Source organism: Dicentrarchus labrax, unplaced genomic scaffold (assembly GCF_905237075.1).
Source record: "Dicentrarchus labrax unplaced genomic scaffold, dlabrax2021, whole genome shotgun sequence".
NCBI lineage: Eukaryota > Metazoa > Chordata > Actinopteri > Moronidae > Dicentrarchus > Dicentrarchus labrax.
The window spans coordinates 9,214,596-9,231,021 of NW_026136709.1; the positions used below are offsets into that span (position 1 = coordinate 9,214,596).

General features: G+C 42.4%; 2 protein-coding genes across 2 annotated transcripts; one reads left to right on the forward strand and one right to left on the reverse strand.

The window, feature by feature from the left end:
• Window positions 1-1,034: 1,034 nt before the first annotated feature.
• Window positions 1,035-13,334, forward strand: ipo4 (importin 4). The gene is made up of 30 exons (XM_051411494.1): window positions 1,035-1,449; window positions 1,810-1,896; window positions 2,042-2,121; window positions 2,248-2,289; window positions 2,486-2,615; window positions 2,835-3,014; window positions 3,193-3,258; window positions 3,383-3,484; window positions 3,652-3,735; window positions 4,217-4,372; window positions 4,494-4,547; window positions 4,715-4,824; window positions 4,999-5,107; window positions 5,551-5,680; window positions 6,001-6,114; window positions 6,475-6,588; window positions 6,967-7,090; window positions 7,267-7,378; window positions 7,476-7,603; window positions 7,713-7,790; window positions 8,077-8,134; window positions 9,241-9,346; window positions 9,629-9,822; window positions 9,968-10,021; window positions 10,283-10,408; window positions 10,728-10,954; window positions 11,058-11,190; window positions 11,338-11,442; window positions 12,003-12,072; window positions 12,366-13,334. The coding sequence occupies exons 1-30, from the start codon at window positions 1,384-1,386 to the stop codon at window positions 12,494-12,496; spliced, it is 3,270 nt and encodes a 1,089-aa protein (XP_051267454.1). The 5' UTR covers window positions 1,035-1,383; the 3' UTR covers window positions 12,497-13,334.
• A 48-nt stretch (window positions 13,335-13,382) lies between these two features.
• si:ch211-196f5.2 (uncharacterized protein LOC556372 homolog) lies at window positions 13,383-14,524 on the reverse strand. The gene is made up of 4 exons (XM_051411526.1): window positions 14,382-14,524; window positions 14,194-14,293; window positions 13,955-14,084; window positions 13,383-13,480 (listed from the first exon to the last, which is right to left on the reverse strand). The coding sequence occupies exons 1-4, from the start codon at window positions 14,507-14,509 to the stop codon at window positions 13,389-13,391; spliced, it is 450 nt and encodes a 149-aa protein (XP_051267486.1). The 5' UTR covers window positions 14,510-14,524; the 3' UTR covers window positions 13,383-13,388.
• Between the last annotated feature and the right edge of the window lie 1,902 nt (window positions 14,525-16,426).

The window sequence follows — 16,426 nt, forward strand, 5'->3', positions numbered from 1 at the left end:
TGATGGCCCTCTAATGGGTGTTTTGAGTGTGAAGTGCAAGACCATCAGACTCTCTTTTGTTGTCTGAAATGTGTGCAAATAACCTCTCATGTGGCTACCTATTCCAGTATGGAGTCCCTTTTCCCAATTGACCTTGGCCTGCAACAATAAGGCACTGTTGATGTAATCCTTTTCTGAGGTGGAAGAAGTACTAATCATGTCCTTTAGTTAAGTAACTTTACTTACTTTCAGTTTTGTATTATTACTGATTTGTGTAAGCATCACCTAAAATGTGGTAGCTGGTCAAATTAAGACGCATTTTAACTCATTTCTAGTGCAGGAAAATGTTGAAATCGCATCATATTTTTAAGATAATCATTATAGTAGGACCAAGACTGAATTCAGAATATATAGAGACCAATATTGAATTTTGAGAGCTCAAGAGAAATTTTCTTTTGAGATTTTACCCCATCTCAGAGATTTTACAGCTGAATAAACTGAGGAACAAACTAGAGACTCAGAGAGACTGTATCTAAACTACCTCAAAAATACATTTCGTACTTCTATAACAATTTTGATAAAGGATGCAAAAAACAAATATCAGCAGATTAATCAATAGTGAAAATAACTAATAATTGCAGCCCTCTTCTCTACTGCAGTTACTTTCTCATAATACAGCTAATACTGGCCGAAATGTCAGCCGGGCCAATTTATTGGTCTAGCTGATCATATACCCTCACTGACAGGTGTTTCTAATATTTTGTCCTCTCTGTGTAATACAATAGATCAACAGCACCACAAACTACTCTTGCAAAATGTGTGTATGTTTTGTATGAAAAATACAATATAGCTGTTAGATAAATGTGGAATAGGATGTACACCATTTCCCTGTAGTGGAGTAGTAGTATAATGTAGCATACAATTCAAACTCTTCACTTAATATCCTAACTTTCCACTGATTTATAATTGTTGCACCGTGCCCTCCTCTCCGGTTGGGGGCGCTGTTTGTTTCCACCAGCCTGAGAACACTGAGAGCTGCAGGTCCCTTTAACTGAACTCACATGGAACTCCTGGCCGGTTCTGCCCCGCGTGCTGGCAGTTGAAGCATTAACGGACCAGACCGAGCTGGAGGTTCGATTCTGTCAGACTCTTCTGTCCGCCTCGATAACTTCTACCTATCCGACCCTTTTTGAAAGTGCATTTTCACGACAAAACTCGTTAGCTAGCGATTAATCCTGCCACAGAGGCGTTGTTTACATACTTGACAGCTGTAGCATACTTGGGACACCGCTGGTAACCACACCGCTGAACCGGCAACTCGTTTATCTCGCCTAGAAATATTAACGTTAACGTCAACGGTTACAAGAGATTAACAGAAGGTGATATCAGGTCTGAGCTTTCGAGATGACAGAGGAACTTGAGCAGATTCTTTCACAGCTGACACAGCCTGACAATGCAGTTATCCAGCAGGTAACGCCACAAATAACTTTGTTTAAGTTAGCGTTCATTTGTTAGACTGACACGACAAGTTGAAAAACTAACGGTTAACGGTTATCGATAATAAGAAAGCTAACGTAACGTAGCCAAGGTAACAAGATTGGTCATGGTATTTAGCAGTTATTAGCTGCCAACGGTCAGTTAACGCCAAGTTACTTAGTAACTTAAGTAGCTCATTTAACGATACACTTTATTTCAGAAAGCAGAAATCAAGCCTCGAGTCATTTGGCTGCACTTTGTAATGTGCATTGGTGCCATGTGATTTCTTACAATGATGTCTAGTTATTTGTGGCAGCCGGCCAACTAAGTGGCATCTCTTTTGTCCCCTTTTAGGCCACAGCCCAGCTGAAACAGGCTTTCAAAGACCCAGCCATTATACCAGCCCTGTGTGCTGTCATGAGCGGCTCTCAGAATCCTCAGGTATTGTGTCTGTGTGATTGGGCAGTGAGATAATTGTTATATACTATGGCATTAATGTAAAGCTTGTGTATGGGTGTCTGCTCTTGTCCCTGTGTCCGTTCGTCTATGTGTCCACCTGAAATCTCGTCCTGATTTGAACTCTTAGATTCGTCAGTCAGCTGCAGTGATGCTGCGGTTGAGAGTGAAAAAACATTGGAAGAAAATTAGCCCCAATGACAGAGAGAGGTTTGCGCACTACTTTTTTCATTGAAGAATTTAACGTTAAGTGTATCGTAACACTACCACCCATTGGTTATAGCCAAAGTTAATTTGAGTAAGTTGTAATTATAATGTTTGTCTTTATTCATACAGCCTTAAGGCAGTGGTGCTGCAGACCTTCATGCAGGAAGCAGAGTAAGCTATTTCATATATAACGTTACATTAATAACTTACTGTGTCTTAAGTGACCCAGATTTTATTTGTTGTAAATGCCATTGACACAGATGAAATTTGAGTTTGTGTGGCCACATATAGCTATACACACTTCTGAAATGTCAAGTGTGAATGAGCCTGATTTCTGTGCATATGTCTATGTATCTCTATTTTGCAGGCACACTGTGCAGCACTCGCTCTCTCAACTGTGCGCTGTGATGGTTAAACATGAGACACCAGATCGCTGGCCTGCCCTGCTGCAGCTCCTCAATCAATCCACAAAGAGCAGCAACCCTCATGATAGACAGGTACAGGATCACCTACTAATTTAACAGTTCAGTGTACTTTTGTAGTAGAACCTTCAAATGGTGGCTGCACATCTCTGGAGTTGCCAGAGTTCATAACTGAATTATCAACTTAAGAGTTTCTGTTTGTTTAGAATTATTTAAACAATGCAATCTTTAAATGATATTGTATTACATGCTCAATAACAGCCTTTGAATATCAACACTGTTTTGTCCTAACAGATTGGCCTCATGCTGCTGAATAAGGTGATGGAGTCTAACCCTGAGCCTTTCAAGCCTCACTACTGCCAGCTGCTACAGCTGTTTAGTACTGTACTGCAGGACCACAACAACCCAACAGCCTTGTACTACTGCATCCTCACCCTCACAGCCATTACTGCATACACCGGCACAGAAGAGATGGTGAGGCAATGTTACTGTTTTAACTTTGTAGTGTATAGACATTCAAACTATTACAGATGCATTACCTTTTGATACATCACAGACCAAGTTGAAACAAACCACATTCTAAGGTGTAACTTGTATCTTAAACATGGTCCTTTTGAACACGTGACTACAGTGTCATTTTGCTTCCCTACAGAACCAGATGCGTTCTATCATCCCAAGTCTGATTGTCGCGCTGAAATACCTCATCAAGGCAGATCAGGTAAATTGTAATAGGTTAAGGATATTTTTTACTCATATTGTTGTTTCTGTTGCCAGTTAATTATATTAAAGGGTATGAATAAATCAGACATGTTGAGTTATTGGATTTGTCTGTGTCTGCACAGAACCAAGCCAGTGAGGCCATGGAGGTGTTTAATGAGCTCATGGAGAGTGAGGTGTCCATCATCGTCCCTCATATTGCTGACATTGTCCGCTTCTGCTTGGAGGTGGGAGCTGAATGTCTGAACTGTCTTTACTTTCCAGTTTTGTGTTTCTGAATTTCATTTTCATTTTTGAACTGAAATATGATGTTTGATATCTGAGAAGAGATATCTCGAAGAGCTTTACATGAGAATTTCTAACAACCTATGTTCAATATCAATGTTTGTATCAGGTGGGCAGTGACACCGCACTGAGTGACTCTCTGCGGGTGAAAGCACTCTCTTGTATTGCCTTCCTCATCAAACTGAAGAGCAAGGTAAAGTCACTCTTCAGCTACTATAAATAAATGACCTACTGTATATCTAGACTTCAGTTTGTAATGAGTAATAAGGATCAAGAATAAGACGGACAATTATGTGCAGTATCTGTTGTCATGGTGAACCTCAGTCCCTCTGGATCTGGCATTCCCTGACTCTAAGCCTTGTCCTGATTTTTAAGAACATTTAAGAAGTTACGTTTTATATGCAGATAGTTGTAGCTGATCTTGACATGTGTTTGTCTTTGACTGTTCACTGGCTACAAATGAGTTCCTTTTCCCCTTGTTTTGGGACAACTACAAAACTAACCTTCACTTCTCTGGGAAATTTCTCTATCTACATTTGAGGAAAAAACATTTGCTGAACTTTGCAAATTACACACAGTGTCAGCTAGCTTGGCCAGAAACAAAGTGTTTGGCTAGGAACATTATATGGACTAAATCATGAAACAAAATCCTTATCGTTTTCTCTTCTTTGTAGGCAGTGCTGAAGCAGAAGTTGCTGAACCCCATCCTGCAGGCCATTTTCCCTGTGCTGGTTGCAGCACCCCCTCCTGGTGAGCAGGACCCAGAGGATGAAGAGGATGACAGCGGAGATGGCTCAGACAATGACAATCCCAAACACTGTGCTGCTCAGGTGGTTGTTTGTGTTGATGTACAAAGTATTCTTATGTTGTAAAACAAAATGTAAATTGCAGTCATTTAGTAGATTCATTGTGAAATTGCAACTCCATTAAATCTTTTTGTTGTATTTCCAGATTATTGACACCATGGCACTCCATATGCCCCCAGAGAAACTGTTTCAACAGCTGGTAAGTCAACTAGATGTAGATGTGAACAATAACAGATTTGTTGTGTTAAGGTGAACTTTACTTTTCAGTTTTTGTTTGTGTTGATTAGTCTTTAAAACTGCAGTGTGCATTTAAATACCCCTGACTCTGTTACTGGCCCCCTGAAAATGTGCTCTCTTGTGTTTTAGATGCCCCTCACTCAGGCCTGCCTTGCCAGTGAAAACCCGTATCAGAGAAAGGGGGCTCTTATGTGTCTTGCTGTGCTGGCTGAAGGTTGTGCTGACCACATCCGCACCAAGTATGTCCAGTTAACATGGAAAAAGCTCCCTATATAAGTTTTTTTTCTTTTTTAAATTCATTTATTTCGCATATCCTCTGTGTGTTTGTGTGTGTGTGGGGGGGATCTGTTACCTGACTAATAACAATCAGCAGAATTTCAGTATATTCATCTTTTTGTCTGTATCTGTGATAGGATGTTGTCATCAGTGCTGCAGACAGTGTGCCAGAGTCTTTCTGACAGTAATCAGGTGGTGCGCAGTGCCGGCCTTTTTGCCCTCGGACAGTTCTCTGAGCATTTACAGGTGAGTTCACACACACATCACAGCAACATCTCTCTGCTTACACTTGACTAATTTGCTTTTCATATTTTTTGAGAGTATAGTTTTAATGAAAAGTGTTTATTATTATAAAAGTAATTATTATTGTTGTTGTTGTTTGGACATATTTTGATATTTCGAAGTCATTGAATACTCACAGTTCAGTGAGGGCTTCAGTTCAGCCAGTTCAATGAGTACAGTGGGTGGATACAAATTACAGTACAATATCACATCTCTTGGCATCAGCTCACTTTGATAGAGTATTGCTTGCTTGGTATTGATTGGTTTTCTAAATATAAGTGCACCTGTAAATCTATGGTTTTACAGAATATAAGATTTTTTTTTAATATGATGGTAAGAAAAAGCTTATTTCAAGAGAATTGGTCTGTTTTTTGTTGTTCACTTTGTTTTCCACTTTTTCTTCCCAGCCTGAAGTGAGCAAGTATTGTACAGAAATAATGCCTCTGCTGCTGGGATACCTTTCATCCTTGAACCAGGCCAAGGTCGGCCATGTTACTAAGGCCTTTTATGCCCTAGAGAACTTCATGGAGAACCTAGGTAACTTGAAAATAGGTTAATGCAATAACTGGCACAGTAGAACTTTCACACTTTGCACACTGCAAAATGAAACATTAAACTTCCACAAACATGAACCTAACTTTGGAACTTCTACTCAATTTAAAAAAAAAAAAAAAAACAATGAACCAGTAAAAAACTAATAATAAAATGATCAACAGTCAAAGTTATTCAGCTGATTTGTTTTTTTAAAGGTTCCATCATACAGTGTAATTTTATTATTACCAAAGATTTATCCTTTTGTCATGCAAAGTTTTTGTAACAGGATTTACTTTATTTCCTCTTTCTGTTTTGCTGAACAGGAGCAGATATTGAGCCTTACCTGCCCACCCTGATGGAAACTATGTTGTCTGCCCTCAACAACACTGAAAACCTCAAGATAAAAGAGCTTGCTGTGTCTGCCATAGGTGCCATAGGTAAGAAGGTGTCAAAGACCTGCACAGTTTTTCTGGCTTTCAGTGTAAGTTAAAGGTTAAGCGTAACACCTTGTGTCTCACAGTGTTCAGTTTTCTTCCAAATTCGAACACTAAAACACAAGAAGATTTTTATTAGCAACATAATGGTATACTTTTTGAGCATCACTTTCAAAGTCTATAGGGTCATTTAGTTTAAGATGGCTATTTCTGTTGCTGAGGGCTGAGAGAAAGCGGTTTTACATTTTAGCCAAATAATACACCAGGTTCTTACTGGCTGAAGGGGTGCTATTCATGTCATGCTAGTCTTATAAGATGTCAACTGTCAAATGACCATGGCCCTTTTGTGAATCACTGTCTTAGCCAATGCTGCCAAGGAGCTGCTGGTGCCCTACTTCCCTCCAGTTATTGAAAGCCTGAAGGGCTTCCTGACTGCCACCACAGAGGAAATGAGGTCTCTGCAAACTCAGTCCTTAGGTAGGTAAACCCCAGAGATTTGCAAAGGAAAAGGAAGACGTTTTGATGTTGGTACAATTAGAACAAATACATTTTTTACCACTTAACCCCTGTGACATCTTGTCATCGAGCAGCCGTGCCAAAATGTTTTCCTTTGGAATGTTAAAAATGAAACTTAATGGTGGGCTGCGGGCCAAAAGCAAAGACCTATTGTACTGTATTGTTCACATGCAAAATGGTACTTGAATCCCATGTTTCCTTTAGGAAGCCCTGTCATTGAACTACTGTAGTTTCTGTTTTACTCCATTATGGGAACAAAACATTGCATCTCACTTAACAGCAAACTCAACAGCGTGAATGAATGAATCAATGTTGATTATATTTTGCTGCTGTTGTTAGATACTCTCTCTGTGCTGGCACGTACCATCGGCAAAGATGTCTTCAGTCCCCTTGCTGCAGAGTGTGTCCGGCTGGGCCTCAACCTCACTGACACCATTGATGACCCTGACTTGAGACGCTGCACGTATGTAATTTAGTGTGTGTGAATGGTTTGGGGCTTTTTGCCAGTCCACACACAGGCTGTTAGTATACGCATAATTGTTATTATCTAAATAATAGTATACAATAGCATAAACTCACTCCAAATATCCTTTGTTTTCTTACTTTTCTTTGACCTCTCTCTGTGTTTCCCTCTGTCAGGTATAGTCTTTACTCTGCTGTATCCACAGTCAGTCCAGATTGCCTGACTCCCCACCTCACTGCCATTACAACAGTCATGCTGCTGGCCCTCAAGTCCAATGAAGGCATTACGGTATAAAGCACACAAACAGCACTCCTAAACCTACAGGCTATTCATAATATAAATAATACATCATTTCACTTTTTATCCTCCTCACTCCTCTCTTCAGGCACACCTTGAGGAGGACAAGACATTTGTCCTGCTGGACGATGATGACGATGATGACAATGAAGGAGAAAAAGATGTGGATGATTTTCTGGAAGATGACACTGAGACAGATGTCCATGATGTTGCAGGGTAGGGATCATAAACGTACACATGCAGGTGCATGTTTATTCACTAACCCTGTAGAAGAAAAGGCTGCTCTCACTTTGTGTGATACCACGTCTATTCATATATCTCTCAGGTTCAGTGTGGAAAACGCCTACATCGATGAGAAGGAGGATGCCTGTGATGCACTCGGAGAGATTGCCTTCAGCACTGGGTAATGAAGATATTTACAGAGGATCCAGTCTCATAGAGTTTCATAAATTAGAGTAATATGTGTGCAGTTAAGTACCAAATGTAGTAGGTAGTGACGATGAATAGTTATATTTAGTCTAATTTCATCCGATAAGTTCTTCTATCTTATTTTATATTTCGTGTGTGTGTGTGTGTCTGTGTGTGTGTGTGTCTGTGTCTGTGTGTGTCTGTGTGTGTGTGTCTGTCTGTGTCTGTCTGTGTCTGTCTGTGTCTGTCTGTGTGTGTCTGTGTGTGTGTGGTTTCCACAGTGTTGCCTTCCAGCCCTTCCTGGAGTCCAGCTTCCAGCAGGTTTATGAGATGAGAGATGTAAGTCACTCTGGCTGGCTGGTCAGCCCGAGTCATCCCTCTCTGTCTAATGAAGTGTAAAGGATACTGTGGTCTGTATTTGTGCATACATTGTGTCTCTGCGGGTTTGCCTCTGTTTATAAATGGAAGCGTCTATAGGTAGATGGATAATGTTAGTCTTGAACTCCTAGCATGTCTTCTATCATCATATCAAGTAAACTTTAAAAGGTGTCCAATACATTTCAGTGTTTCCTCTAGGATTTTTTTAAGCAGTGGGGGCAGGCCCGTCCAACTCTTTTCTAGTTCTCTTAATTTGGCAAAGCCATGGATGATAGGATTTGGTTTATTAACATAACCAGCCCACAATCAGGGTTAAAGACGCTGTGCAAATTGTTGCTAACAAACAATAGCAAAACATACCCAATTCAAAACATGTTTATATGCATGTAGTACACAGACAGTGCTCTTCTGCTGAGTGACAAATCCATATTATTTCTCACTCAGCTGTTACGTCAATATAGCTTCTCTTAGCACCACCTTTTGTCTGTTTAACAGTGCATTTGTGGAATTGTAAGGAATGAGTGGTCTAAAATCGTGTTTTGTGATGTGGGGGTAGCATGCTGGTTCAGAGGTCAGCTTTCTCACCTCACAGCAACTGGGACGTTTCTCTTTTTGTGTTTGCGCGGGTTTCCTCCCACCTCAAAAGAGATATTCGTTGGATGAATACTCCTGCAATCGACATTGACCAACGCACCTCAGAGCTGGAGTTGGTCCCTAAGAACTGCACGCAACGCATTGTTGGCATTGTTAATGTTAATTAAGAAGAGACAAATTTTCCCCAAGATCTAAGGATATCAAATAATTAAGTAATAATCCTATCTTGATTATTTACCTTCCCCTGTTCAGTGGGCAGGTGTTATTCTTCAAGAACCTCTGGGTTACCTTTTAGATTAGCTGTTGGTCAGTAGGGAATTGTTTTGTTTAACACTTCTGAGTGGCAGGTGCTTGGTCTTTCTACTCGTGACTCCATAAATCTGCCATTTTGTGTGTGTCGGGTTACATAATTGCTCTATGCAACACTACCATTGTGCTGTAACTTGATACATTTTTGTACCTTCCCTCACTAGTTTCCCCACGAGGACGTCCGCAGGGCAGCATTTGGAGCCATGGGCCAGTTTTGTCGAGCTCAGCACCAAGTGTGGAAGGAGAATCCCACTGAGGCTAACCATCAGGGTAAGGCCTCTCTTCTCAGGAACTCTACACTACTGTCACTATTTTTTAAGAAATACAGAAATTGGCACCACTGCTTTCTGCTGCAGTGGGTATTATGAATGAACATCATCAATCATGGAAAGTAGGCTCTAAACAGATATATACTTTAAGATTGTATATCATTGCAAACAGTAAGGTAGCTAGTTTTTTAAGACCATATCGAACAGACATCAGTGCAGTTATCTTTAGTAAGTATGAACTCTATTCCTCCATAACTCCGTACATCTGGTATCCCTCCTGCAGCCCTGCTGAAGTTACTGGATGTGGTGCTTCCTTGCTTTGTGGAAACGGTGCGAAAAGAGCATGAGCGCCAGGTTGTGATGGGTGTCCTGGAAACAATGAACAGTGTCATCAAGTCTTGCAAGGAGGAGGTTTTCAAAAATCCTTCACGCCTTAAGGAGATCAGCTATGTCATCCGTGATGTGCTCAAGAAAAAGGTGAGGAGAGGGGACTGATGGGAATGGGGAGATAGCTTTAACAAATAAAGCTAAGGTCACTAAATGAATCTCGCATAAATGTGATATCCTTGGTGGATGTTATGCTAGTAACCGTCTACCACTGTTTTTCTCTCTGTATGTTCAGACTGTTTGTCAGGGCGGTGGTGGTGGTGATGAAGCCGATGATGAAGAACAACAGGTTGGCTGTCCTCTCGCTGCACATCAGAGACATGCACATTATAGTTCATCTACACGTACAAATCATTTATTCTCGAGTGTCACAATGTTAGAGCAGATTTCTAAATCAAAATTATTTTTATATACTTTAATAGAAATTGGTTTAATTGGTAACACTAATGCAAAGATGTCAGTTTTTTCTAGATATTGTTTTTTTTAACTTTTGTCCACATCACTGTCCATTTACTCAGTGTGCTTCCTGTCGCTTTGCTTTCTGGTTCAGGCGGAGTATGATGCTATGCTCCAGGAGTTTGCCGGGGAGGGAATTCCCCTGCTGGCTTCCTCTGTGCCTGCAGACAACTTCGCCCCTTTCCTCAACGACCTGCTGCCTCTCATCATGAGCAAAGCTGTGAGTCCTGACGTACTAACAAGCACAGGAGTTCAGCAGAAGTCTTATTTATTTTCCGTACCTCTGTCCTATAGTGATGCTGTAACTCCAGAAACTGCAGGGAGGGAGTTACTCTACACTCTTTGCAACTACTAGAGATCAAACTTTGACTTCTAGATTGGTTGATTATATAGTTCTTCATATCTATAAAACAAGTTCCCTAGCTTACTGCAAGCTTATTGAATTTTTAACTACAAGCAAGGACCTTTATTGAGCTTTATTGCCACAAAGTAATGCTTGGTCAGTATCACACTCATTCATTTTCTTTCTCCCTCAAAAGAAATCCTCATGCACGGTGGCAGACCGGTCCTTCTCTGTGGGTACAATTGGAGAAATCCTGCACGCCCTTGTGAGCGTATCCGGGGGCCGGGGCGTGGCAGGCCGACTGTCCAATCGTTTGCTTCCCGTGCTGGTAGCTGGAGTGAGGGACAGCGATCCTGAGGTCCGCAACAACAGCGTGTTCGGACTGGGCTGTCTGGCCCAGGCTGCTGGACCCATCATTGTATCGTATCCTTCTTACTTGTGTGTGTTTCTGTGAGAGTGGATGTGTTAAATGCATAGTTTAAAACATAAACATCACACACAGCTGTTCCTTAGTGAAGTGTTCCAGAGACTTTCCCATGATGCTGTCTGTGTTCTCCAACATGCTGACCAAAGAGTCAGACCTCCGGGTGATTGACAACCTGTGTGCTGCCCTCTGCAGGATGATCATGAGCAATGTAGACGCTGTCCCTCTGGAGCAGGTATATTTGCTGTGTGCACCTCCAGTGCCAAGATGGTTTTTATTTCAACCACCACAAGTGATCTTTACTCCTGACAACACATTTTGACATGCAGGAAATTCTGTGAAATCTAGGTTGCTCAGTCCAATCACACGGTATGCTCAACAGGTTGTTCCTGCACTGGTGGCTCGTCTTCCCCTCAAAGAAGACATGGAGGAGAACAAGACAGTGTTCAGCTGCCTGGCTATGCTCTACACGAACAGTCCTGCTCTGGTACAGTATAAGCACCATTAACACCCGGTATTACAGTCTCTGTGTAGAGGGTATATGTGTTGAGATTCTGTCTCCATTGTTTGAGTGAAAGCACTACAGGTACAATTTGTAACCAGTTCTGTTTCAGTGCTTTACCTCATGCCCGAAAGGGGTCATATCTAGATTTTCTTCTGACAACAAAGATGTTAGAAAGTGAGTGAAAGTACATTATTCATTCTGGAGCAGCTGTACACATGTAGAAACCACTATCAGGCAAATCTTTCACTTACTTCTTTAATTACATTTTGTTATGTTTTATACAGTATTAACATACTACTGTGTATTTAAACTCTCTACATCATGCAATTCTTAAAGAATTTAGACAAATGTTTAGCAATTTAACAAGACATAGAGATGAAAACAGGATGCACAAAGCTAAACATTCAATTCAAAAGTATCCGTTTTAATAAACTGCCTTGATGACAGTCCTGAAATATGTGTGAGTTTGGTTCTTGGATGTCAACATTGCACATTGTTACCATATTTCTTCTAATCTTTTTCAAATTTTCTTTCCTTCTTAGATTGTGAAGCTGATGAAGCCCATAGTCGCAGCTTCCAGTCATGTCCTTGGCAACAAGAGTGTTGATACAGGTGAATAATTCTTTGGTAACAGGCAGCCCGTTTATATAAACTGCACTGAGTCATCCAAACTAAACTCAAAGCTCAAACTCTTTTTAAAGCTATGTGTACATCTTATGTTACTGAAAAATACAGAGAAAACATAGTACAGCCTTCACTGAGTTGAATGTTCCCCCTCACTGAGCATCCTCACTCAGTCCCTGCACAGTATTCTCATCAGCATGCTGCTGGAACGTTGCTGTTAGTCATCTATCTTCAGTGTCTTTCTGTCATCCCTCAACTCTTCTTTTGTCTTTCCTCCACAGAGACCCAGAACACTCTGGCCATGCTGATGAAAGAATTTGCCCAGCACCACTCTGCAGACTTCCAAGCAGCTGTGACCTCACTTCCTGGAGAGCAAAAGGCCAAACTTAGCGCGGCCATCTCTGCCTCGTAGCGCGCGCACACACATCCTTCCACTCTTACGTGAAAGCCAGCCAAAACAATGAATTTTTATACTGTAGGTGGACAACGGGACAGTTATTTGAGATGTTTCCCCAAAATGATTCAATACAGCACTTCAACCAGTCTAGTATAGTTATTATCACATTCAGCAGCTATGCTTCAGAGTATTAACTTTTAATTTATTTGCTCATATGCATGCTATGTTGAAGTTTTATTATTTTAAGAGTTACGGTTTACCATCCTGTGTTGTTACATTGTATTTTGTTTCCCTGTTGTTCCTGTAAAGTGCTACTATTAATTGCTACAGTCCCCTTTTTGCCGCTGTTTGGACAGACATCTGGCTTTCCTGTCTGAGTGTGAAACAATGAATTTGATCTCCTGATAAATTGAATTTTTCATTCCAATCTCCCAGTGTAAGTCAGTGGACTGTAAACCTTTGATCCCTATGCGATCTCCTCTAGCGTTGCCTTACTCAGAGAGTTATCAGCTGCTTACAAAGGGGTTTCTCTAATGGTGAGAACCCCCAGAGCTCACTGACTAATACGGAGCTAATAGGCCACACTCGGTTATATAGAAACAAACAAACCGCTTACTTTACCCTCAGTACATTCTGTTAGTGCTAATAGCAGCTCAGCCTGTGACTGTATGCAACAGATCCTGCAGCACATATTTAACAAGTGCAAGAGATTTTTACAAATGCTACAAAGACTTTACCGATGCTACAATGCAAGTTAATGTCAAGCCATCCAACCTCCCCTCACTGTAGAAAGAGAAACTGTCGACACTTTGAAACCTCTAAATAAATGGAAACTAGCATCTTGAAATCAAAATGGAGTTTTTAAAAATTGCTTTGCCGTGGACTTGTGATCACTCTCTGTTGCTCCTCAGATCTCCCGTTGTCCCTGGGCCTCAGTAATGTCAGGCTGCTGGTTTTCCAACGCCATAGTCATCTGCACCGGTGTCAGTCCGTCCTCCCCTGCCACAAACAAACAGACTTATTTTAAATGCATGCGCCACTTAAACCACGCAGATATATCAGCCTGTGCTAGCGCTGAAAGGGACAAATACCACACCTCTGTAGCAGCTACGGAAACATGAGGTAACACACAACACCAGAGGAGATACAGTCATCAAACAGGTTTTCATAATTTCCTGTTGAGGTCCAAGGCTTTATCTGGACGCTGATGTAATGTTTACAATGATCTCATTTCAGTGCCTGAGGATCAGTCTGACAGTTCACCCGTTATCAGAGAGGGTGCCACAGACTGTGGCAGGGCTCCGTGACTTTTGGGTCACGGTTGTGCACATACAGAAATTAATCCTCCATTATAATATCAATGAGTCAAACCCTGAGAGCTGACATAACAGCAGTATGTTACATTTAAAACTTGAACTTGAGGTGTTAAATTGCAGCATTTTGCTGCTGGATTGATGGAAACTGCTTCCCCACCTGTAGATCTGTGTTTCCAGGGCAGGATGTTCATTCCTGTGCGACAGAAGGAGCGGTCAGTGTGGGCCTCTGTGCTGTACAGGACTTCCTGGAGCTGTTTGTCTCCAGGCTTCTGGGCTTTCACTCTCACCTACAGGAGGAAACACAGTGGTTGTCGTCTTACCGCCCTGCCTCAGACATCCGTGTGGATCAAGACAAAAAATGAGCTCAAGATGGATCAGGAAGTTCAGTTCCCATACCTCTAGGATGGTGATCTCTTTCTCCTTCAGCTTCCCTGCTTTGTTCTTAACCTGGGTCTTCTTGGTGTCGACCCATACCACCCTCTCCTTCACCTCTGACCTGAACACACATAAGCACACAGACTTGTTAAGCAATGCATATCAGAGTGCTGTTTCAAGCCCCCCCCTCGCGCTGAGAGCTCACTCACTCTTGGATGCCCAGGTCAGCCAGTGTCGTGTCCAGAAAGGGGAACGGTTGGTGCGCCGGGTCGGGCTGCACCTGGATGGGCAGCGTCACCGACATAGGGATCTCCCACTCCAGCTCAACACGCACCATCTTGCCACATGGCCTGGGGGAGTCCCCGCCTGCTGGGCTGTCCTGTCCTCCGTCGGCCCGCTCCACATCGGCCTCCTCCAACAAGCTTTTTGTCTCGTCCGCTGCCAGCTTGACTTTCTGATCAGTATCTCAAAAAAGAATAACGCACCGTGTCCCTCGCCTTTAGCCCGCTTTATCTCTGACTGATGCTCGCCGTCTGCACCTCTTTGTCTCCAGCGGCCGTGTTGTTGCAGATACCGACTGGCCCTGCTCTCCTCCTGCTCTCGGGGGCCGATGATTCAGAGCTCTGCCTCTTCTGATGATAAAGGCTTCTGGAAAGTGTGTGAGTGTGTGTGTGTGTGTCTGATACCAGCACACTTGTGTTCTGCCCCCCTGGCTGATATAAGCAGCCGGTATGAATGTGTGTTATGTGTCACTCAGATGTTAGGTTTATTAGACTGTCAGGGGGGTGATGGACGGATGGTGGTGTTTGTACTGCGAGGTGTGTGTGTGTGTGTGTGTGTGTGATTATCACTCTGACCGGGCGTGGGTAAAGTGTTTATTTGTGTATGTTTTGACTGTAAATGGAGAAGGTGTGTGATTCTTTATGACTTCTCTTTTATTCAAACATTTTAAATGTATAAATTTAGTTACAGAACACATGACAACATGCTAAGAGGTCACTTCAGTTTCAACGTGGACAGATTTATGACTGTGTAATGAGATTATCCACCATATCTACACCTCCACTTATCATTTGTCTCCCCTCCGTGCCCTCTTTCTCATTTCTCTGACAGTTTAGGTGAGCGGGAGGTTGACATATGGGCCGTTCACGACGCCGTGTCACATATTCAACTTTTGAAAAATGCGTCCTTGCTCCGTCTTACAAAGGGGGACACAAACATGGGACACGTGTCGTCCCCATGCCCGTGGAGCAGGTATACGTGGTCCTGTACAGCAGGAATCTTTTTCCAACCAATCCGACACTCTGGACTCGCAGCATGTTACATTCCATGAGCAACCACAATAAATCCTCTCGCACAGACAGCCGCCTCACGTCAGCACTGTGCAGGGACACAGATGATGTAAAGGCCCGGGAATGTATAGAGTATAAAGGGAGGTTGAATGTGTAATCAGCAGGTTATGGGAGTACATGTTGGATTTTCTAGTGGATCACATGACTACTGATGCGTGAAAAGGGTCATTCTTGGTGGTGAACGCACAGACAGTTGTCACTAGAATGCATCTTTTGATGTTAGGACTGCTTTGGTTCACTCTCACTATCCACCCAGCACAGTTGGAAACTAACTGGTGAACATAGTTGAGCATTTAGCAGCTAGCAGAGCCACACCGCTACAACTTGAATCTGTTAGGTGGAATGCTAATGTTGCTTCATGTCTGCTGGATTTGGAAATAAGCTGCTGTTTGCTAACCATAACAACTGTAGAAGGTGATAATATGTCAGTGTTGTAGCTGGTCTCCTCCCCCCTTACTGTCCTAATCAGCCTGTGTGTGTGTGTACAGTGAAGTCACACTTAGATTTTGTCCCGCGGTGCCAGGGATGCAGCAGTAGTGGAGTGGGACACCCACTGTAACCTCTGTTTGTGCCAGAGGTGACTAACCGTCAAGCTGCTTTTGAGCTGTATTTTTGGATCAAAACATTACGTGGCAGTGGAAAGGACATTTCCTGGCACAGCACCGCAACCTGAATGTATCACAAGTGGTATCAACAAAATGGCCATTCTTCTGTGTTGATGTGAATTAGGATTTCTGTTCTGTGACTGCAGCACTGACCTCAGCTCAGGCCTCTCAGTCACAGCGAGGTGCCACATGAGTATGGACACACACACACACACACACACACACACACACACACACACACACACACAGAGAGCAGTCTCCAGTGCATTTAACGAGCAAACACTTTAATTGTGTGGA

What these genes read in the sequence shown, in the direction of transcription:
- ipo4 (XM_051411494.1), top strand. Translation starts at nt 1,384, where the DNA reads ATGACAGAGGAACTTGAGCAGATTCTTTCACAGCTGACACAGCCTGAC. An exon ending in ACAATGCAGTTATCCAGCAG is followed by an intron (nt 1,450 to 1,809) that starts GTAACGCCACAA and finishes GTCCCCTTTTAG; the next exon opens with GCCACAGCCCAGCTGAAACA. An exon ending in GAGATTGCCTTCAGCACTGG is followed by an intron (nt 7,791 to 8,076) that starts GTAATGAAGATA and finishes TGGTTTCCACAG; the next exon opens with TGTTGCCTTCCAGCCCTTCC.
- si:ch211-196f5.2 (XM_051411526.1), bottom strand. Translation starts at nt 14,509, where the DNA reads ATGGTGCGTGTTGAGCTGGAGTGGGAGATCCCTATGTCGGTGACGCTG. An exon ending in AAGAGATCACCATCCTAGAG is followed by an intron (nt 14,085 to 14,193) that starts GTATGGGAACTG and finishes TTCCTCCTGTAG; the next exon opens with GTGAGAGTGAAAGCCCAGAA. An exon ending in CTGGAAACACAGATCTACAG is followed by an intron (nt 13,481 to 13,954) that starts GTGGGGAAGCAG and finishes TGTTTGTGGCAG; the next exon opens with GGGAGGACGGACTGACACCG.